Source organism: Leopardus geoffroyi, chromosome D4, assembly GCF_018350155.1.
Source record: "Leopardus geoffroyi isolate Oge1 chromosome D4, O.geoffroyi_Oge1_pat1.0, whole genome shotgun sequence".
NCBI classification, from domain to species: Eukaryota; Metazoa; Chordata; class Mammalia; order Carnivora; family Felidae; genus Leopardus; species Leopardus geoffroyi.
This window is the reverse complement of record NC_059342.1, coordinates 46,683,216-46,707,696: the sequence shown is the minus strand read 5'-3', so window position 1 is coordinate 46,707,696 and position 24,481 is coordinate 46,683,216. Positions and strand designations below refer to the sequence as shown.

Genomic DNA, 24,481 nt, shown 5'->3' with positions numbered 1-24,481 from the left:
TATCTCATGGCTTAGAAGTTATATATTTGATTATTATTCTTCAGTGATAACCTTTAGGTTGTCAACATGCATACCTAAGAAAATATTTTTTCTAAAATTATTTAATATCTTTTTTCTCTCCCAAAAGACAAGAATCTTATCACAAACACCCTTTCCCCATCTGCATTTTCCATGTTACTACCTAGATCTATAGTCCTAATTTTTTTTTTACTTATAAAAAGGTAGACATAGAGTAGTTATTAACACTTACTCACATAGTTTAGCTGTTTGTTTTCTCAACTGCACACCTGAAAATACTTTAGCTGTTACTCTATACAATTTCCTCAATTCTCTACTCCTAGGACTCCTACAAGACATATGTTGGAGCCTCTCAATCGATTTTCCACCATCATTCTAAGTACCCATTTATCTTTTTCACCTCTTTATCTTTGTGCTAGGTTCCAGATGAACTTCTCAGTAGTATTTTCCAATTAGCTAATTCTTTTCTCAATACTCTTTATTCCTAAGATTTTTAATTGGTTTTTACTATCTGTAACTGTTTTTCAAAAATACATATCAGTCTGAATCTATTTCATAAATCAATTTATTTTTAAGTAGTATTTCTACTTTTATATCTTTGAGGCTCTTAAATATATTAATTTTAATGTCATATTCAAATCATTCTATTGTTCGAATTTTATGGACATATACTTATGCCCCAACTGTTGCTTGAGACAGTCGTGTCTTGGAAATAGATTTCCTCCTGTGCATTAAAATTTTAATTTGCATGCTTCTTTAGTGGTAGTTCACTTTTCTTCCTTTCTTATTCTCTCTGTTCATTCTTCCCTAGCAGTTTTATGCTTGCCTACATTGCACCCTCAAGACCTCCAATTTACAACTATGCATTATAATGGCACCTCAAGGCTCCTATTTCATATTAGTACTGGAATGATATCAAAGGCCATAACAGAGCATGATCCAGATCCTGGGTGCATGACTGTTTTCTCTTTCCTATCATACCAAGCAAGGTATAACTCTAGGCAACTGTGGCAGCCTTTTTCAGCCTGCTTTCCTTGGCAAGGAACCCCAGCCACATCCTCCAAGTTTGATTCATCAACTTTTTTCTCTAACTACTCATGAACAGAAGGCAATATTGATTGACATTAGTCCAAAGCAGTCAAATTCCAATTGCCTTTCACCATTCGGTTCCCTAAATCCCAAGAAATATGTACCTTTAGCCTTCTGTTTATTACTATCAGTTTCTGTTCTATTCATTTCTCAAAAAAAATTATCTTATTTTTGAACAAAGCTATGGGCATTTAATTATTAAATAAATGTATTTTATTTATGATTGTTATGTGTATTCAACAGAAAGGGTAAATTAAACTGTGAATGCATAGCTGCTGCTTGATCGGATGTTAAGACACACTGTTTTGTAATCAAAATTATCTTAATGCATTTAAATGCCACAGTGTGTTCCACCCATGAAAATAACTATAGGTTTCTACATTTGTCCATAAAATAAAGACAGAAAATCATAAGACTTCATTTATGCTGGTATTTTTAGAAAGTGTTGAAAACTTTTTATTTTAGAAAGTATAAATTTTCAAATCAAAGAGTCAATAAATTATAAATTATGGTATGTGATACACACACCAAAGTATCTGCATTAGTTTTCAAAATATGAAAGAAAATGACAAAAACTCAGAATTTCAACAATCACCAAATCATACTCTTCCTGATTATTTAATTTATTAATAATAATGTTTTCTGCATGGAGAACAAGTTGTATGCATATGTGTTTGGGATAGGAGACTGGTGTGTGTTTTGCCAAAACAGTGAGACAATACCACCATTACAAATGGCACCTTTAATACCCTACTCTCAGGAATTCATAGAACTACTAGACAAAAATCAGCAAGAATATGGACATACTGGACAATACAACCAACCAACAGTGTCTAATTGGCATTTATAGAACAGAGCAATAAACAACACAGAACAGTGAACATAATTTTTTTCAAGCACCCTGGATAGGCATGGCTACTATTAAAAAACAGTAACAACACAGAACTGAAACAGTTGCCAGAATCATTTGATCTGCAGGGCTCTTTGGCATTGACTAATCAATCATTATGTCTCTAGGATTAAAATAGATGAGAAATCTGAAAAAGTCATACTTTAATTGTATAATTGTACTTATACTTAATTGTATAAGTATAAAAGGTCTAAGTATGATAAAACTCTTTCTTGAGCCACCATAAAAGAGTTACAGCTCTTCAACAAATTTCTAGACTTAAGCCTGTTTATAGACCTAGAGCCTCTTATAGAAATTGAGGACGGGTCCACTTGAGTGAGGACCCTGCTACACTTGTAACAATTTAAACTATAAATCTTCCTCCTAGCTTTCTCCAAAAGGACATGAGCCAATTTTGCGGGTGACTGTCTATACAATGGGGACAAATAAATAATCATATTTTTCAGGATTTATTAGACAGTGACTATTCCCTGAGAATCCAAACTACCACTATGATCCACCAGGCTAGATAAGGTTTAAGAAGGAGAAATGAGATCTAATCATCAATGACATTTTGGATCAGATCATCAGCCTCATAGTGAACCCAGTGGGTGCCCCCAAATTACCCCATGTTTATTTCCTCAACTCTGGAAAGGATAGTTGGAAGAGACATACTCAGAAATTGGCACAGTCCCCACATTGGATCCCTGACCTATGGATTGAGTAGGTTACAATGGAAAATGTCAAATGTAAGCCTCTAGAACTTCCACTCTTGACCAAAGTAGTGAGGAAAAACAATAGCACATTCCTGGAGAGAATGCCAAGATTTCTCTCATCATCAAGGACAGAGCCCTACCACATCCTCATTCAATTCACCTATCTGGCCTATGGATAAGGCAGATGGATCTTGAAAAATGACACTGTACTATTATAAACTTAATTAGGTGGTAACCACAACTGCAGCTTATTTCCAGATGTGGCTGCTTTATTGGAGCAAGTCAACAACTCCATTTTTTTCTAGTTTGAGACTATTGATCTCAAAAATATCTTTTCTCAAACTTAACCAAAAAGGAGAAGACCTGTAGTCCAAAAACTATAAAACACTGATGAAAGAAATTGAAGATGACACAACAAAATGGAAAGATATTCCATGATCATCATTTGGAAGAATGAATATGTTAAAATGTCCATACTAACCAAAGCAATCTACAGATCCAATGTGATCCCTACCAAATACCAATGACATTTTTCACAGAACTAGAATAAATAATACTAAAATTTCCATGGAACCACAACAGACCCTGAACAGCCAAACCCATCTTGAGAAAGATCAAAGCTGGAGGTATCACAATCCCAAATTTCAAGAGATATTACAAAGTTGTAGTAATTAAAGCAGTATGGTCCTGGAACATAGAATAATGGAACAGAACAGAGAGCCCAGAAATAAACTCATGCTTACATTGTCAATTAATCTAAGACAAAAAAAGCAAGAACATACAATGGGTAAAAGACAGTTCTCTTCAACAAATGGTGCTGGGAAGACTGGACAGCTACACGTAAAAGAAAGACACCGAACCATTGTCTTACAACATACACAAAAATAAACTCAAGATGCATTAAAGACCTAAATGTGAGACCTGAAACCATAAAACTTCTAGAAGAAAACATAGGCAGTAATTTATTTGATATTGGCCATTGAAACATTTTTCTAGATATGTCTCCTCAGGCCATGGAAACAAAAGCAAAAATAAACTACTGGGACTACATCAAAATAAAAAGCTTTTGCACAGGAAACCATCATTAAAACAAAAGACAACTTTACTGAATGGGAGAAGATATTTGCAAATGACATATTTGGTAAAGGGTTAGTATCCAAAAATCTATAAAGTACTTATAGAACTTGACACTGAAACAACAACAGCAACAAAAAAATAATCTGATTAAAAATGACAGAGAACCTGAACAGAAATTTTTCCAAAGAAGACATACAAATGGCCAACAGACACAAGAAAAGATACTCAAAATCACTCATCATCAGGAAAATGCAAATCAAAACCACAATGAGATATCATCTCATACGACCCAGAATGGCTGGTATCAAAAAGATAAGAAGTAACAAGTGTTGGAGAGGATGTGGAGAATAGGGAACACTTGTGCACTGTTGGTGGGAATGTAAATTGGTGCCACCACTAGGGAAAACAGTATGTAGTTTCCTGAGAAAACTAAATATAGAAGTACCATACTACCCAGTAATTTCACTGCTAGGTGTCTACCTCATGAAAATGAAAACACTGATTAAGAAAGATAAATGCACTCCTACATTTATTGCATTATTTACAATAGACAAGAAAGGGAAGGAATTCAAGTGTCCATCAGTAGATGAATGGATATATATATACACACACATACACACACATACACACACACACACACACACACACACACACACACACACACTCACACACACAATGGAATGCTTTACTTGGCCATAAAAAGAATGAGATCTTTCCATTTGCAACAACATGGATAGACCTAGAGAATAATTCTAAGTGAAATAATCAGAATGTCAATTACCATATGATTTCACTCATGTGAAATTTAAGGAAAAAAACAAAGAAAACAAAAGAGAAAAAAACAGACTCATATATACAGAACTGGTGGTTTCCAGAGGGGAGGTGCAGGGGGAGAGGGGGATGAAATAGATAAAGAGGATTAGGTGTACAATTATCAGGGTGCCTGGGTGGCTTAGTCAATTAAGCATCTGACTTCAGCTCAGGTCATGATCTCATGGTTCATGAGTTTGAGTCCGCATCAGGCTCTCTGCTGTCAGCACAGGGCCTGCTTCAGATCCTCCGTCTCCCCCCCATCCACCGCCCTTCTCCTGCTCACACTCTTTCCCCCTCTCAAAAATAAATAAACATTTTAAAAAGAGTACACTTATGATGAAAACTAATATATAGAAATGTTGAATCATTATATTGTACACCTGAAACTAATATAACATGGTATGTTAATTATATTTCAATTAAAAAATAACAAAACTGAAAAAAATACTTTTCCTCTGTACTTGCTAGTAAAGGCCACAGAAACAGTAATAGACTTTAGCATTTCACCTTAGAGCTCTATCAACTCTCCAGCTGTCTCCATGGTCTAGTCCTCTGGGAACTTGTTTGCTTCTCTCTTTTCTACAGGACATCAAGCAAGCCCATACAGATGATATCATTCTGACTGAACCCAGTGAGTAGGAAGTAGTAAAATTTTAGTGAAATTTCCAGAGTATCAGTGGTCTGGTGCATGTTGAAGTACGTCTTACCCAATGGTAAGCATGTTTCTGTATTTGGCACCCACTACCTCTAAAAGATGGACTTCTGAATTTTAGTTGCAATAGATACCTGATTTGAGCATCTTACTTCAACCTATTCACCAAATAACCCAGTAAATGGTGTGCTTGAGTTCTAGATCAAAAGGAAGTTCTGCAACAGATCCACTCTTCTATTCAACCTGTCTTATCATTTGGGTCACATGACTCAGTATATTCAATAGTGCTTGAAGTGTCTATGGCAGTTGGTGATCCTAAGGGAAAGCTTTGGTTGACTTCTATACATAAATCGTAGGATACCCTTCTTGGACTTTGGAGAAAAGCTATGCTTCTGTGCAGATAATCATTTGCATTTGACAAACAGCTTCTGCCTTGTAACTGGGTCCTACTAGAGCCCTAACACTTAATACTGGCCATTAAATAAACATGTGACCTGAAATACTCATATGAACTGAGTGTTGTGTGACCCACAAAATCCTCTATAGCAGTATTTTAGTCAAGTGGAAGTGATACATAGGTTTTTCTCCCCAAGTTTTGAAGTCACAAACCAGTTACATGAAAAGTGGCTCAAATTTCCATGGCTCAGACCCCTGCCACATTTCCTCCTTTCTCTCTAATGTGAAGTTGTCTATGACACCAGAATAAAGAAGAACAATTTGGTCCTTGTTCACAGATGATTCTACACACGATTCTGGCACTATCTAAAATGAACAGCTGCAGTACTACAGGTGTGGCCCTGAAGGAGAGCAATGAAGAAAATCTTTCCAATGGGAAGAACTTCAAGCTGTGGACCTGATTGTTCATTTTGCCTGGAAGAGAAGAATAGATGGATGGAAGCACATATCTAAAAATGAGTCATGAGCAGTGGCTCACAGTTTGGCTCTCTGGCCAGAAGAAACATAGCTGGGAGAAACATGAAAAAAACACAATCTAGGGAAGAGATATGTGGAAAGACCTCTCCCAGTGGGCACAGATATGAGAATCTTTTTGTCCCATAAAAATGCTGTCCCAAACAGCAATCTTAGAAGAGGAAGATCTTAATAATCATTTGCACAAAGTGACCCATTCTTTCCCCCATTCTTTTATCTCTGTAATTGCTCAACTGGCTCATGAAGACAATGATCATGGAAGCAGAGATGGAACTTGTGTATGGGCTCAGCAACACGCATTTCCACTCACCCAGGCCAATTTGGCTAGAGCCACTGCTGAGTACCCAACCTGCCAAGAGCAAACATCAACACTGAGCCCCTAAAATGGCACCCTTTCCTGGGGGGAACCAGCCAACCACCTGGTATCAGGTTGATTACACTGGATCACTTCCATCATTGAAGGAGAAGCTCTTTGTTCTCACTGGAAAAGACATTTATGCTGGATATGGTTTTGTCTTTCCTACTCTCAGTTTCGGCTAAAACTACCATCTGTGGGCTTACTGAATGCTTTATTCACCTTCACAGTATTCCATACAACATTGCTTCTGACAAAGAAATTCACTTTATAGCAAATGAAGTACAACATTTGTCTCATGCTCATGGACTTCTTTCTCTGGTATCATCATGTTTCCCTCATCCTGAAACAGCTGGCTTAATAAAATTATGGAATGGCCTTTGGAAGACTCAGTTATGGCACCAGCTGGTGACAGCACTTTATGGGGCCGGAATAATGTCCTCCTAGATGTAAGATATGCTTTGAATCAGCTGTAAATATGTAGTGATGCTTCTCCTATACCCAGAATTCATGAGTCTAGGAATCACAAGATAGACAAAGAAATGGTTCTTCTCATATTAATGCTAATGATTCACTAGCAATGTTTTTGTTTCCTTTCTCTACAACTTTTGGCATTTTTGCCTTAGAAGTCTTCATTCCCAAAGGAAAGGTGATTCCACCAAACAATACAACATTGTCCTGGAACCTGAGATTACCATTGGCTACTTGGGACACCTCTTGACACAAATAATAGGAAAGAAGCAGGGGGAGTATTTTTAGCATGGAAGAGATCCACGAGAGTGTTACTTCATCTGGCCACATTTTATGGTAAAAGTTAGTAAGAAGTTAACAGCCACTCAACAAAAGCAGGACTGTAACAGCACAGATTCCTTAGGAATGAAGATTTGAGCCACCCCACTAAGTAAGGAACCACAATGAACTCAGACACTGGCTGGGGGCAAAAAATATGAAATGGGGAGTGGGAAAAGTTAAGTTATCAATACCGTCTATGATCCCATCATTAGTTACAAATATGAAGGCACTAGTGGATAGGAGCATTCATTTGTCCCTTGTTTCTAAGTGTGGGCATTCACACACCAATTTTTCCTCTCTCCCATTTCTCTACTCTAGTAAGATCTATTAATAGTGATCAGCTATAGCTCAGAATTATTATCCTTGCTTTACTGAAAGAGAACAAATGACCACGAGTTTAATTAACCTGCCTATTTAGCTAAATCCACCCTAAGTCTCCCCAACTCCAGCGTAAACGCTCCTTTCAGGAAGACATGCCAATGTGCACTTTCTGGAAAATATGTTTATCTCCAGGGTTCTTCGTGTCCTTTTTAAGCCCTTCTCTTTTTTCTTAGGCCAACTGACCAACTGTATACCAACTGACCTCCTGCTAACCTCTATACTTCTTCACTCCCTATAAATCATACACTATTCTGTCTCTTCCTTTTGCATCTACTCCTGAGACTTTCGAGGAACAAAACTACAATGTGCTTCACTGACAAATAATGGTTGAGTGTTTTCATTGTCATCATCTTAGAATTTAAAATCATTTATTCAACAAACATTAACCATTGTTCTGGCTTTCTTTATGACTGAGTTCCAACATGGAAGCAGTGCTTGAAAAACTCATCAAGCAGGCCTCTAAATGGTCATTTCTACATGGTGTTTTCACTGTGTACAGGACACATTTTTATACAAGGCACACATTCCACTCTTGGACAGTTGCCAACTGCCAAACAGTCCTTCCTTATGTTCCTCTGAATTCTCTCTCCATGTAATTTTCATTTTCCATGCCCTCTACACTTTACAGAATAACCCCAATCCACTTTGGTCATATGCTAGCTCTTTAAATATTGTCATTTGTCCTATTTCTAACACTTTCTCATAAAACAGTACTACCACCACCACCATCACCACTTAGCCTTTTATACCTCTCTGTTTTATTCCAGGTTTTAGAATCACTCTTGGTGTACAGCATTCAGAACCAATCATATGACTTCCACCAACATCTGACCAACTGATATTCCAGACTCCGTGGTACTATCACCTCCCTCATTCCACACACTTTATTCCTATTCACGTAATCTAATTTCAATTGACTTTTAGAACAGGCATGTTACACGGTAATCTCATGGTAAATTTACCAATCAATAGATAACATTACTTTTTTTTCTCCTAAGAAGGTGTTGTAAATCCAGGTCTCTCTTCCTTTGTTGGGTTTTTGTTTGGTTGGGTTTTTGTTGTTGTTGTTGTTTTTGTCCTAACATCTTGAACATTATTATCAGTTCACTGGAATGGAAGTTAGAGGGTGAGAATCAATCATTTAAAACTTAATTCTGTCCTCCAAAAGATTAGCTGCCCTTCCTAAATAGGTGTTGCCCATGAAGAAGATAACAATGAATTTTATACCTTTATTCCTTCATCTAACTGGTTGACAAAAAATTTATAAAAGGTCAAGGACAGGAATCTAAAACACTTCCTGCTTGACATGGATTTTCTAATCAACGTTTTTTGGTATGCTTGTTCAACTTTCTATACATTTCCTTCCATTTATATCAATGTCTAGCCTATTTTTTTAGTCTATTTTTCTTGATTGAATTTATCACTAAAATGGAGTTTAATAAACATTCGATATTTAAAATTTTTTTAAACGTTTATTTATTTTTGAGACAGAGAGAGACAGAGCATGAACAGGGGAGGGGCAGAGAGAGAGGGAGACACAGAATCTGAAACAGGCTCCAGGCTCTGAGCGGTCAGCACAGAGCCCGACGCGGGGCTCGAACTCACGGACTGTGAGATCATGACCTGAGCTGAAGTCGGACGCTTAACCAACCAAGCCACCCAGGCACCCTAAACATTCGATATTTTAAAGCAACTTTTTGACACAGGTGTTTTGATAAGGCCACATCTGTGCACCCATTTTAAAACTATGAGCATCCTCTTAAAACTAGATAATGGGGCCATTATGACATAGAGGATACTGTGACAGTCTAAAGAAATTACACCATAAGTTTTTTAATTACCGAATTAGCAAAAGTAAAAAAACAGACATCTTCATAGTTCTCTTCTCTGTCATCCTGTCTTCCTTGAATTCCCCATCACTAGTGTAGAGCTCAGAAAGGGGAAATAGTAATGAATTTCTCTCATTCGAATACTTAGCAAGCAAAAACTAAAAAAAAAAAAAGAAAAAAATGTTTGGCACAGCTGCTCTGAAATGTTACACCAGAACAGCTTCAATTTGGAGGGAACTATGCCAAATAACTATGGGCCTCGCTTTGCAGTGCAGGCATCCATAACAGGATTATTGGAGGTATGTGGGGAGGGAGAAGAAAGGATCTGAGCAAGAACTTTTCCTGTTACCCTTGATCTAAAGGACGAGTGTCTACACTGAAGAATCACGGTGCCCAGAGGATAGCTTTATCTTTATGAAGCTAATGATGCACTTCATCTCATTTCGTGAATGGGAGAACAATTCTATTCACAGTGGTAAATAATAAGGTTCTTTATGCCAAGTGTCTCTTGCATTCTGAAGGCTTTTTAATTTCAAAGAAAAACAAATGTCTAAGGAAACCGTGTTTAAAAAAATAAAGAGTTGAATGAGGAGGCCACTTCATAGTGTTCTTAGTTCTAAGTTCACAGTGAGGAATTCCTAGAAAGGACAGTCTTAAAATCCCCCAAATCTTTTTGTTTCAGCAGGAATTGCAGTGAAAAAAATAAGCCATTTGACTCACATGCTCTTCAATTGTCCCCTCAACTCTAAACCATTTTCATAGAATAGCCAGATGAGACCTTACACCAGGAGGCCTATGCACGGACTCAGAGAAATTCCAAAAGTTCAACCCTGGGATTGGGGTCAGGAAATAGCTCCGATCCAGAGGCCATGAGGAAGCTAGGGTAACTTCCACACACTCCATTCAAGGGAACAAAAGCTTCTCTTTGCCCACTTCTTTCACTAGACACCTGAAAGCAGTTTACCTCTCAAAAAAATTACACTTCCGTAAACACATTACATAGAAATAGATGTCCTCTTCCTAATTAGTGGCTTAGGAGTTTAGACCTCAAGCAGCATCCATGGGCATAAACCTCACAATTGTGCAGACCAACATTGTCAAATAGCACCAACACTGCATAATTGGTTGTTTTTGTACACATGGATAATAGAGACTATGAGCAACTTGAGGTGAGGCCTTGTTAACCTCTTGTATTGTATTAACCACTTTATCTCCTGTGTCTAACACAGTGACTGGCACAAAGTAGGAGTTGAATAAACAGCTGTTGAATAAGCACATTTCTAAGCTAATACTTCCTTTTTAGGTTTAATTCAGTCACAGAAAGCTATTATTTGAGCACCTGCTGTATACCAGATACTATACAAAGCTGTGAGGAGACACACATGAGTCTAAGTTCCTCAGAACCTAGAGTCTAATTGAAATTGGTGAAGTAAATTCTACTGCTGACGATTGGCACTATTATGGTAATCTTGGGGATGGACACTACTGCTGAGCCTCAAGTCCCTCACATTCAATTTCATGTTGGAGAAAATGGGACCTACTCTATAAGCTTATTTAGTTCTAGAAGTATTGTAAAGGGTATGAAATATGTAAAGCATTATGTAAATTAATTTAAGTTTTAAGACTATAACATTATTTTTTAATTTGAATATGGCCCAAAATGGATGTTCTCCCCAGTTCAAAAGCAATTCATCTTCTCGAATGGATACAGGCATATCATATGTAAACCACACAAAGAATCCAATGTCTCTGGCACTGTTATATTATTAAGCCAGATCAAACAAACAAACAAACAAACAAAAAAAGCCAGATCTCTATTGTATAACGTAACTTCCTTGAGAGCACAATATTTTACATTTGGTACCCTCTATAGGATCTAGTACTTTTCCAAAAAAAATAGCATTTGGAAGTGAATTAATGCAATGGAAACAATTTAAGAATCAGCAAGGATTCTATACTGAATGGTGAATGGCATTTAGAGATTCAAGAACCCTGTTAAATTATATGCAAAACTGTGCATAGGCCATATATGGAGTTCTTTAGATTTACCAGAGTCTCGGGGCACCTGGGTGGCTCAGTCAGTTGAGCGTCCGACTTCAGCTCAGGTCATGATCTCGTGGTCTGTGAGTTCAAGCCCCACATCAGGCTCTGTGCTGACAACTCAGAGCCTGGAGCCTGTTTCGGATTCTGTGTCTCCCTCTCTCTCTCTGCCCCTCCCCTGTTCATGCTCTGTCTCTGTCTCAAAAATAAATAAAACATTAAAAAAAAAAAAAAAAAGATTTACCAGAGTCTCAGAGAGATCTATTATCCAAAATGGTTGCTTCACTCAGTATATATTAATTGAATATCAACTACTTGCCAGGCACTGCATTTAGGCTTAGGCTTAGAATGTGAAACTTTTTAATAAATAATGAATACTGATTACAACAAGTCTTTACAAGATCTGCTTTCTTATAGTCACACCACTAAAAATAATTCATACTCTATCAAATATATCTACATCCTATACCAAGATGAGATACTACACATTTAATATATTTTCTGATAAAATATATATGCATATATATACACATACACACTGATATAATCTAAGAAAGTTTTAGTGAATCGTGTTACTCAAACTGTTTAACCTATTTCTAACTCATCAACTATCCTTTACCACAGCTGGGTTTTCATTTATTCCTAACAACAACAATGAAGCTACTGTCCGTAAAAAAAAAAAAAAAAAAAAAAAAAAAAAATGATGACATATAAAGAAAACTTCATAAAATTGTTTTATAAGTAGTTTTCTCAGGGACATTCCACTTACTAAAATAAATAGCTTTTGTATGCTCCAGATGGAGAACAAAAAGTATTATTAAAATCTCAAAGAATCCTCTAAAATTTAATAATATTTCCCCTTTGGAAATTTTGTATCTCGCCTCAGTACATTAAGCATCATCTACCTACCATCAGTCAATATTTATCTGAGCAGCTATTTAAATTATCTGAATAAGACTATTTTTACCTTTGAGAATGGCTGCCATATTGTCACCAACATATGGAAAGGAGTATTTCTCCAGATTAAAAAAAAAAAAGATTAAAATCCTCACCCACAGCAGATGTTCACTTTATAACATGAAAGTTGTAGCATGATCCAAAATGATCATTTCAAAACAAGGTTAGCTTATCTTCTCAGGAAACCATTTGTTTCTAACTTTTACACTTTACCAGAACTTAGATGCAATTAGTGATAGTGGCCAGGAGATGGTGCAGTCGCATTTCCTAAAATTTAGTTCACAGGCTTTGTGTGATTTACAAAGTTCGCTTTAAAGAGAAATGTTTTTATTAATGGCACTTGTTATCACAAATGGCACAAATGAATGAAAATAAAACATACAGAAAAAAAATAAGGAATTTAAATTTCTCAAAAGTTTTACTTATTACTAACCACTTAAATGTGAATAAAATTCTTTAAAATACTTTAAATAAGTTTTTTCTCTCCTGTGTACAAGGAACAGAAGGGAAGAAAAAGTTCAAAGTAATAGTTATTGGGAATTACCTCAACTTTTCAATTCTTCCTGTTAGTTCATTTTATATACTGGGTTACTTTAACCCTTATAAACATTTTACAACTATAAACTCCATTTTTCAATAAAATAAAAACAAGTATAGTTTTAAAATAGGAATTCTTACAACTGATATTTTAGGGAGAAAATTCATTGAAGTAAAAATATTTCCTGAAATGGCTTTATTCAAGGCACGTATAATGTTTAAATGCTTCTTTCACTTAATAAATGCTAAAGAAAAGTCTTTAGATCTCAAATCTATCATATTGGTTGTAAAAAGAAATATAAGGCCTAGTCATCCACTCACATACATAATGTACACATTAATAGCTGTGGATGTGAGGGTTGTGTTGCATGCTTCTAGAAATGTTCCAGAAAGAGAGAATAGGCAGAAATATTACAGATTGTCCTGATTTGGCCTGGAATACAATCTGCCACCAGTTATGGAGTCTTTGCTAGGAAGGTAGGAAGAATCCCTAATCATTCCTGAAAATGCATAATCCAAAGCTGGCCGAAAAGGCAGTGCTGGTACCAACCCCGGAGTTAGGTAAGGAGACATAAAACCAGACAGCCCTCTTCCTGGAGAGGAATATGCCAGCCGTAACGGATTGATACCTAGTCTGGGGTTTAAACTGTAGAGATGTGAATCACCTCCATAAGAGGCAGACGTAGTCTGAAGAGGAGAGAAAGCCGATTTATTCCCTAGAGTTCCAAAACCAATTCCACCTAAACTAAAATTTGAAGCTCTCTGAAAAGCTGTATTTGCCAATTCTCCTGAGCTTGCTAGGTCCCTGGTGTCTGGTCTGTGCTCCTTCCCATTTAGGACCTGTTCAATGGCTTGGACCACATCCCCTTTGCAGAACCGCAGAATGCCTTCTAGTCGGCTACGCCTATAACTTGGGAAAATCCTGGTAAGGATATCAAGAGGGTCTCTTGGTCTTGAGGACAGTGTGGGAAGGCTGGCTCTGGTAGCAGTGAAGTCTTTGACCCACTCACTTTCATTTCCTGATTCCAAATCAGATGATGACAGGGACCTGGGACTCTCTTCCCCTCCTGATAACTCCCCAGGGTGAGGAGGCTGAATGCTATTATCCTTGATTGAGTTTTCTGAAATAGACGGCCTGATGTTTTGTTTTCCAATGACACCATTAGGCTTAGGAGAGGATCCCAGAGTACGTTGATGGGATTTGGAGACTGGCTCTTCTTGTCCACTCTGGCATGATTCATATTTACTCTCTTTTAGTTCTGGGGGAGAGAAAAAAAAAAGGAATCAAATAAAGGAAAATTTCCCCAAAAATAGTACTACCTACTCAAAAATAATGCTGGATAAGATAATTCATTTACTCATAGCATATTAGTAATATTTATTTACTGCAAGAAATTTTAATGAACAAGAAGTTTAAAAAGTCATTCAGAAATGCAGGTATTGGAACAATGGGGAAATGCTATTTATTATGTCATTTCAGGGTCACAAAATTATATATTCAAATGCTGTAGTTAATTTAGGGATCAGAAGATAAAAGTCTATTATTACCCCAACTATTAGCATAAGATCAATATCTCACAGTATTTGCACTACTTGGTGATTGTTACCCAAATTTCATTGTTATCCCAGTGAGCTATTTTTTCAAAATGACACTATGCAAAAAAGAACTAAATAAAATGATTGTTTAGATAAGAAAACAAAGGAAAGAACAATCTCACTATGACAATGAATATTTAATACCTAATACTAAATTTCAACAATATTTTTTTAATGCTCACATTTCAGGTTTCAATTAAGTTACCCGAATAATGTGAAAAACAACAAAATTCTTCATTTCACTTCAAATCTAAACCAATAATGAGCACTGCTGTACCAATCTGAAATTATACCAGAGTGCATGTATTTCATTTTATAGAAGAGATAATAGACACCTGGTATTTTTTAATGCTCTGAAATGTGGACTTTCTTTTTCAATCCCTAAAAATATTTTTTTAAGCGTACAGTCAAATTGTTTCTAATTTTTTTTAAGTTTATTTATTTTTGAGAGAGATAGAGACCAAGTGCGAGCGAGGGAGGGGCAGAGAGAGAGGGAGACACAGAATCGGAAGCAGGCTCCAGGCTCTGAGCCATCAGCACAGAGCCAGACACGGGGCTCGAACTCACGAACCGTGAGATCATGACCTGAACCAAAGTCGGACACTCAACCCACTGAGCCACCCAGGTGCCCCCAATCAAATTGTTTCTAAAAGAAAATTATAAACTGCACTATTGCACTATTGTAATCTGTACATATCTTCAAAGTGTCAATATATTAGTTATTTGCTTCAAGTCACAACTCCCTTCCAAAATTAAGGTAAGTTTTCTAAAAATATTTTAATACAAAAATCTGATTTTATGCCTCAACATGTTGAACATATTAATATTAATAACAGTAATATTTTAATGCCCTTTTATATAGCTTATGCCAGGAAAATAATAATAATGTATACATTCACTAAACAACTTTTAATTTGGTTTACATTTCCTCTTATCTTATACTTGATCTCTATTTCCATTAGAAAGAGTAAACTGTCAAGTGGGGTACTCAGAGTCTATGACTCACTAAATATGCCCTCCGAACATGTAAGGTGTCAAAATTTCATATCTACAAGCAATTTATGCACAAAATAATTTTTGTTAGTATGCTGCCCTCACAGAGTACAAAATAATGTAATAAAATACTGATTGCATAAGACTATCCAGAAAATAAGATATCTTTAAGATATGTGATACCATTTACATCATCTCTCTGTTCTCTCAACTCCTATACCTGGTTTTACCTCTTTACTTTTATCATTATATAGTTTGTCTTGTATTGTAGGTTTGGGGTATATATAGTCTTCCTTCTTTTGTTTGTAAGTTTTTTGTGTGTAGGAAAATCTTATTCACCTCTGAATCACTCATTGGTTTTTGTCTAATGAGTAAATTAAATAAAATATTGCAGTTTATGGATATTGGATAACATGAGGCAGTCAGTTTAGAATGGCTTATAGGGATGGATTTTCAAAAGAGGAGGTCAACTGAGGCAAAGAATAAAATAAAATACTTGACCCTAGAAAACAGAACACTTTGCTCTCTCGCCTCCAAAAAACATATAAATCAATGTCTAGCAGAGATTTAGCAGCCAGATTTCATTGTTCATTTAGTTTACAGAATTTTAACTTTTACTTTTTTTATAGCAGTTACTATGTGTTTAATGAGTTTATTTTTGGCACTCTTTGATTTTTCATAAGAAATAGTCTATTTAGTCCACTGAAATAAACTTGAATATGGGCAAAACACTGGCATAGGTGAACACAAAATCAAATATGCCATATTTAAATACAGAGATAGTCTTTTTCAAAAGTACATCCTGCAATCCAAGATCTGCAATATTCACAATTCAAGAAGTTTTCCAATTAATAATTTATTTTCATTATCACAGAATTTCATATGATACAACTTGTCTTGAATATATACAAAAATACTGAAATGACATTTTCACTGCTTAGTGTTAGGGCTGGGAAATTCACTAAAATACAGTGAGATTTACATCAGCAGGAAAACTTTATTTAACTCTAATTTAAAATATACAGATATCTTTTTTTACCTAATGCAGAGGATGTAGGTGTTTTGCAGTCAATAAATAAGAGAAAAAATTAAAACTCCTTGGAAAAGAAATTCCTAATATTGGACTTCTCCCTAATGGTTTCCCAAATCTGGGAAACTTAAATTTCTCTCCTGTAGGAAAGAGTTGAAACTTCAAATAATACAGCTAGAATTTCTACACTTTTGGAGGCTGACAAACAGTTGCAGGAGGTGATTAAAATTTTTAAAGTAAGGGAAGAAGGTTAAAAGGGGTTTGGTAGTATTCTCCACTTACAGCTGGCACCAAAGCTTTGCCCCAGAGATGAGGAACTGTATTCCCAACAATCAGTGAATTTCCCAGCACAACTGGAAGATTAACTCTGGTTTTAAAACTGAAAGGAGTATAGAGCACTACGCTCTCACCCCATGCCCGCTTGAAGTTCTAACTCACGCAAAGTTAAGAGCAACTTGGGTGCAAACTCCATTCCCAGCATGAGTTGCTCATCTAATCACTCACGCTTCCCTTTTACAGGATCTTCTCCTATCCGCTAAGAGTACAATATGCCCTTCCAAGGTGATGCGTCTCTAGCACCCTCATTAACGTTTATATTATAGTGCAGTTTACGAGAACTTAAATGAATGCTTCTTTTAAACAACTTTTCTCGCCCACCACAGAGGCATGGCTACTTCTTTCCAAGCGCTTTTCTCCAAAACAACCATTTTTCTTTGCAAAGAGTAGATGGAAAGACCAACTCACCTTGGTTTTCCTCCATATCATCTGGCTGGACAACTTGGAAAGCAGGGGTCGCCAGATCAGGGTGTCTCAGGGCACCCAGTCCCAGCGTCGTCACCGCCACACGGCCGCTCGAGGCCTGGGAATTCTCCGTTCGGCTACCGCCTCCGGGTGTCCGACCCCCGGGCCCGCAGGGCCCCGGGTACAGGAACCTCTGCAGCCCCCGGGCCTCGCTCTCCTCCTGGGCCTGCTGCCGGCGCAGCGCCACCTGGGCGGCCATGACGCGCTGGCGCTCGGCTATCAGGGTGCACTTGGCACACGCGCAGTCCCGCCAGCGGCAGAAGCGTTTGTGGCCCTTGAGTGCCGACACGACGCCGTGGTTGCGACAACGGGCGCACTTGGGTGTCCGCGGATAGCCGCAGCCCACGGCGCCCACCCCTCTCTCCAGTCCGGGAGCCGGCGCGCAGCCCCCGCTTCCCGCGGCGGCTGCGGCTGCCCGCAGAAAGAGGCCGGGCGGCCGCAGGAAAGTTGGAGGAACCGGTATCCCCGGGGGCACTGGCAACGCCGGAGACGGGGGCGGAGGGGCGGCCGCCACCAGCCCCGGGGCCAGGTGGGGTCGGCCGCTGCCGCTGCGGTCTCTGCTGCCACACTGTGACTGCTCCATTCTTGAGAAGTGCCTGGCGAGCAAAGTGCGCCGTCCACAGCCAACCCTGCCCGGCAGCGGGGTGCGGCAGGACCGGCCGCGGTCCCGCTGCCTCCCACCCACACACGGGCAAAGTTTGACGCAACTCCGGCCGGGGGCTGGGGACGCTAAGAGACGCAGATGCCCAGTAAGCCTCTTAAGAGTCCCGGGGCGCTAAGTTAATGCCCCCGTGCTCCGCGCGCCCTCTGCGCGGGAGAAAGCAGGGCGGGAGACGCTTCCCCGCCCACCAGGTCTCCAGGCCAAGCGCTGAAGCCCTGGGAGGGAGGGCCGGGCGGAGAGTGGGGGCTGCCTGGGAGGAGGGACAGTGGGCGACGCAAGAAACTGTCCCGAAGGGTTGCAAAGGTGCCTTCCCCAGAGGAGCCCTTTTCTCCCACTTGCCTCCCCACCAATTGCTCAGCGTAGATTTTTATGACACCACCTTCCAGCCCTCTGCCATGCCTCTTTCTGCCCTTCTTAAATTTAAGCAAGGTTGAAGTTCTCCTTTCCTCAGTCCCACGCTTCTCCAAAGCAAGTTTGAGGATTTGGATGTGGAGTTGTCTTTTCTTTTCCTTTCCAGGTGAAGTTTTCAGGATGGTAGTATGGCCAATGTTAGGGAGAAAACAGAGCTTGACAGATGGCAAATATTACCCACCTGAAAGATGCCTTATTTTAATTTTTTTAGTGTTGTTTTGTTTTGTTTTGTTTTTGTTTTTGTTTTTGTTTTTTGAGAGAGAGACAGACAGAGCACAAGCAGGGGAGGGGCAGAGAGGGAGGGAGACATAGAATCTAAAACAGGTTCCAGGCTCTGAGTGGTCAGCACAGAACCGATGCAGGGCTTGAACCCATAAACCGTGAGATCATCACCCGAGCGGAAGTCCGATGCTTAACCCACTGCGCCACCCAGGTGCCCCAAAGATGCCTTATTTTAAACGGGTCTTACTTAGGACTGCATCAAAATAATGCATAAATAATGAAGGGAATCCACTCGCATTCGGATTCTTCTCATTCATTTTATTTACAAATGCAAATCTGGATTACTCGTGTTACACGTGCTGCTGCCCAAAGAAGTCTATGCATTTCTTATGTGGAACTCGTTATAGGCAGCAACTGTGTTAAAGCCGCTTCAAAAATACTTCACATTTCTATTGTAAAGAATGGGGAAAGGTCATTTAGCATTTAAATATGCTATCATAATAAGGACTCTTAAAATATGCATTTAATGCCCTTAAATGCAGGAAAAGATCATACTGCTTTTAAACTGAAAGAGCATCTGAAGCAGAACATTCATGAGTGTTTGTTCTTAATGGAAAGGAGAGTCAGGGCTCTGTCAGTTCTTCAAAATAATATTCAGCTACCTTGACAGGCAATTCATATTCTAGCCCTAAGATGGCAAGTAACAATGACATTTTTAGCATCACAACCACTGACATCCAGGGCAGACACTGCTAATCAATCTGGGCTTTCTCCTGCCTGCCCACTTAATACCATCACCACCATCAACATCCTCCCATATTAATATCCTAACATTCTATCACATAGATTTTCCACCCTTCCTAAGCACTGGAACTACCTAGGGAACTTTTAAAAGATATAGATGCTCCAATCCAAATATTCTGATTCTTTTGGCCTGAGTCTTCTAAACTCTCAAGGCGATGATTATATACAACCAAGGCTTAAAACTACCACTCTAAGAATTTCTAACCTTGCAGATTCTATACTCCTCAAATTTTCTCATACTCCTAGATCTTTGCTCAAGCCACTCCTGTCTAATAGCTAGTAATTCCCTCACTATGGAACTCATATCCAACATTAGACAAATGAGTTTTTAGTGCTACACGGGTCATTAAAATTCCCTTTTCCTATTATTTGTAGGACTTGGGTACATAAAGGAAAAGGATCAGCTTGGTGTAAGTATGTCTTTAGAATCTTTAAAGACTTGTTAATTAGGCTTTTTAACAAAAAAAAATTAAGAGACTCAGCAAGTACCAGTGTTTACCTGAAATATAACACTATTTTTCTGTTTATTTGATTATCAAAGTTACCTTCCAATTATGGCAAGTGATACTGGTTTTCATCCAAGGAAGTGAAAGCAATTTTTAAGTAAATGTATTTATTTTTTTTTTTATTTAAAAAAAATTTTTTTTCAACGTTTATTTATTTTTGGGACAGAGAGAGACAGAACATGAACGGGGGAGGGGCAGAGAGAGAGGGAGACACAGAATCAGGCTCCAGGCTCTGAGCCATCAGCCCAGGGCCCGACGCGGGGCTCAAACTCACGGACCGCGAGATCGTGACCTGGCTGAAGTCGGACGCTTAACCGACTGCGCCACCCAGGCGCCCCTAAGTAAATGTATTTAAATAAAATGCGTTTATTTAAATGATAAATAATCAGTGTGTGAAAGACTGAAAATTAATAAACTTTGGTGTCAAAAATTAAAGACCTAAATAAATGGAGAGATCTACACGTCCATGGGGCAGAAGACTCAATATTGTTAAGAAGACAATTCTACCTAAATTATCTATAGATAAATTCGATTTCAGTTAAAATTCCAGCAGACTTTTTTTGGTAGAAATTGTCAAATGCATTCTAAAATCCGCATGGAAATGCAAAAGAAGGACCTAGAATAGCCACGGATAAAGTTGCAAGGCTAAAAATACCTTTTTCAAAACTTATTACAAAGTTACAGTAGTCAAAACAGTGTGTAGCATTGGTGAAAAGATAGAAAAATCAACCAATGTGACAAAATAGATTTTAGAAATAGATGCACCCATACTTAGACAACTGATTTTATGCAAAGGTACAAAGACAATCTGGTGGATGGAAAACAGATTGTTTTCTCCAAACAAATTTTGCTGAAACGATTGGACATCCATATGCAGCTGGAAAGAGGTTGTACAGGGACAGTGAAAGATGAGTAGGAGGGACTACAAAGGATCAAAGGAAACTTTTGGAGATGACGAATACATTTAATTATTTTAATTGTGATAATGATTTTGTGTGTATATGTATGTCAAAATTTACCAAACTGTGTACATTATATATTTGCAGTTTATTATTTGGCAGTTATACTATGATAAGGTAGTTATCAAAAACAAAACCCCGTTACCTCTGGGGGAAAAAAAGGCATAGAATAATGTGAAAGTATTTTGAACAAAGATAATCCTAAACTTAGCGCCCAAAGCCAGAGCAATGATTTTAAACACTTGTATTTCTTCTTAAACGCACTGGAAAACTTGAATCTCTCCCCTTAACAGTATGACACATTCTCTCTTTTTCTCAAATTATGTATACTTTTTTTCTTTTTACTCTCACAGCAATTGAGTACTGTGACTGTTCTCATAAGTCACTGAGAAGATGTTAACAGCTGCAATTTAACAGTGGCAACAGTTTCATCAAATGAAAAGGTGATAAGAAGAAACATGTTTTTAATTAAACTGTGTCCAAGTATCACAAATATGTCATGTACAAATTTTTTCAAAATAAAGTAAGAAAGAAAAAAAAAAAAAAAAACAAAAAAAAACAGACCGGTCTGATAAATGGGAAATGTAAGGCATATCAGAAGGAAGAAAGGGGAATAAATAGGATCTCTCCCAAGTTCAAAGACATTAATGTACCTTTTTAAATGATTCATTTCTACTTGAATTCCTCGTCCACCCTAAACGCTTACAGTTAACTGCCATGTTTTGTTGGTTCCCAAAACCAACCAATCAGCACAGAGGAGTTGGAAGTGTGAAGCAGCAATTGCAAACACAGGCCTGGATCTCAACTAAGCTAGGACAGCTTGAATTGGAGAGTTACACTCTCAGCTTTACTTTTCTCACTGACAACTGAAAACATTAAGTCATCTTCAAGGATACTTCCAAGTCTGTGGTTCATTTCATTTGCCAACCCTAGTCTGAAATTACATTTCATTAATGTTCTTAATCTCCAAAGGACCACATTATTACCCTTCTAAGGCCTCTGTCAAAGCATCTCTCTTGAGGGAAAACAGCCTGGACTCACCTGCTGGTAAAGGATAAAATTAAAATATATATACTTAGCTTGGCTGGAAGCTTTTGGCAAGAGAACTGGGGATTTGGAAGGAAAGGCTCAAAATTGTCTCTTCTTTCACGGATAAACATGTACAATTCACTCCATGGCTTCAGAACATATGTAAGCAAACCTTGTATAGTCTATCTACTCCCAAAGCTTTCCAGAGCCACACTATGTATGCTAATGTCACATTCTGCCAGTTTTGAGGGGTTTGAACTACACATCTCTTTGCCTGAGGTTCTTCAAAAAGTAATTAAGCGTTAATCATGATTGAGAGACCACAGTCTGCAGACTGACAAAAATTTTAGCCATCGGACTATGGTTCATCAAATGGCTAGGCATCCCAGGTCTGGGAAGAAATGGGCCTCCTCTGGGACACAGCCTTTCCTGGAGTATTGTTGGGGTAAGAAAAAACATATTTGGTGATGTATATATAATTGGCCAAGAGATACCACTCTCCAAAACCCAGTATCTATTGGTAAATGCTCCCTCCTGAAACTACCCTGAAGCTGAGGAGAGAGAATTCATCATACCAGAGCTGTAACTAACCACAGCATTGTGCATTTTAGGAAACAGAACTTCATCAGAGGACATCATCTCTGATCCCTTGCTCTGGGATGGCAAGAAGCCAGCTGGAGACCACATATATTATTCCTGCACCTACCCCATCAAGGGGACACTGATTACAAAATAGAGCAAAATGTGTTTTCCTTTGTTGCTTTATGAGCTCTTTCCATACAAGTTGAAGACACTTACCTGGTATCATAAGAAACTAACAAAGACAGGGAATGGAGAAGTACCTTTTTTTTTTCCGTATCCATTTCTAAATGCCCAGCACATAGTAAACACTCAATACCTCTTTGAAAATAAATAAAGAATGGATGCTACAGGATTTACTTGTCAGTTGGCTGAATAAACACTAATATCACATTACTTTTCCTTTGTATTCTGAAATTCTTGAGAAGTAATTTCCAGTCCACTAGAAATTAATCTTTTCCAGGTTTACCTCTGTGGGGCTTATATAAGCTGGAGTGTGATTTCTTTTTAAGTATGGTTTATTGTTTACTTTGTCTTCTGTACTTTTGTTTAACACCAAATAAGGTACTTTATGACAACTTTTTTAAAAAAAGAAGAGGTCTTGTGAAACTCTCCAGTTAAGCTTTTAATGCCACTGTACTGTATTCAGTACTTCTCAGTATGTTTAGATCTAAGTACATATTGTTGCTTATGAATGTGATGGATTAATATGTTTCTTTACTTCTACTCTTTTTTCTGCATAAAAAACTTTATAATATTGTATATACAATAGTTTTAACTTAATGATAAACATTTCCCATTTTAACAGCATTTTGCAAACATCAGCTCTAACAGCTATATAACTTTCCATTTAGTCATACAATAATTACTTCTTCTACTTTAGGACATTTATTATTTTTTTTAATTAAAAAATTGTTTTAATGTTTTTTTGTATTTGAGAGAGACAGAGCGTGAGTGGGGGGGGGGGGGGAGTAGAGAGAGAGAGGGAGACACAGAATCTGAAACAGGCTCCAGGCCCTGAGCTGTGAGCACAGACCCAACGCGGGGCTCGAACTTGGGAATGATGAGATCAGGACCTAGGACAAAGTCTGACATTTAACCAACTGAGCCACCCAGGCGCCCCAACTTTAGGACATTTATAATGTTTCATTCTTGCCCTGTTTTAAATAAGAAATGGATGAATATGTGACTTGGAAGTGTTATCTATATTTCAAATTACCTCCTTAGAATAAATTGCTATAAATAAAAGTACTGAATTAAAGGTTCTGAATACTTTTAAAGCTTTTGACTTACGTCACCAAGTTTTTTTCCTGAAGAAGTCACGTGAATTTTAATTTTAGTATGCAGTTCACTTCATCATCCTTCCATGTATTCCATTTTTTCCTTTTACATGGCAGTGGTTTTCTTACTAGGAAATGGAAGCTGCTTTCTAACAGTGATAACCCATAGTTCCATTAGGAAAATAATTCTACAAGGTTTCAATTCACAGTAAGATAATCACCATTTTGGAAATACTGGTTGAGTATTGGGAGGAATTAAAGCAAAGTATGGCAAAAGCACCAATCACCGTAACATACACTGATGGTTTTTTGAGTAAATTACACGGCCTTTCGTGAGCTTGCCGATTTAAACAATTATTTATAAAAGAGTGCTGTTGACTGAGACTATAACAAGAAACCTTGGTGCCATCGTGGTTAATTGTATAAGCACATGTTCAAAGCTATGCTCCTTATTTAGTTCACTCTAATGGATCTAAGTCTATCGTGTAAATAGGACTCAGAACTTATGAAATCCTTGTTCTATTTTTTAACTCAT

General features: G+C 37.9%; 1 protein-coding gene across 1 annotated transcript; it reads right to left on the bottom strand.

The window, feature by feature from the left end:
- Positions 1-11,846: 11,846 nt before the first annotated feature.
- DMRTA1 (DMRT like family A1) lies at positions 11,847-18,269 on the bottom strand. The gene is made up of 2 exons (XM_045468526.1): positions 17,439-18,269; positions 11,847-14,334 (listed from the first exon to the last, which is right to left on the bottom strand). The coding sequence occupies exons 1-2, from the start codon at positions 18,076-18,078 to the stop codon at positions 13,487-13,489; spliced, it is 1,488 nt and encodes a 495-aa protein (XP_045324482.1). The 5' UTR covers positions 18,079-18,269; the 3' UTR covers positions 11,847-13,486.
- Between the last annotated feature and the right edge of the window lie 6,212 nt (positions 18,270-24,481).

Bases quoted from the DNA above. Each gene is read 5' to 3' on its own strand.
- DMRTA1 (XM_045468526.1), bottom strand. From the start codon at position 18,078: ATGGAGCAGTCACAGTGTGGCAGCAGAGACCGCAGCGGCAGCGGCCGA. The intron at 14,335-17,438 runs GTGAGTTGGTCT...TCTCTCCCCCAG, and splicing joins TGATATGGAGGAAAACCAAG to AACTAAAAGAGAGTAAATAT.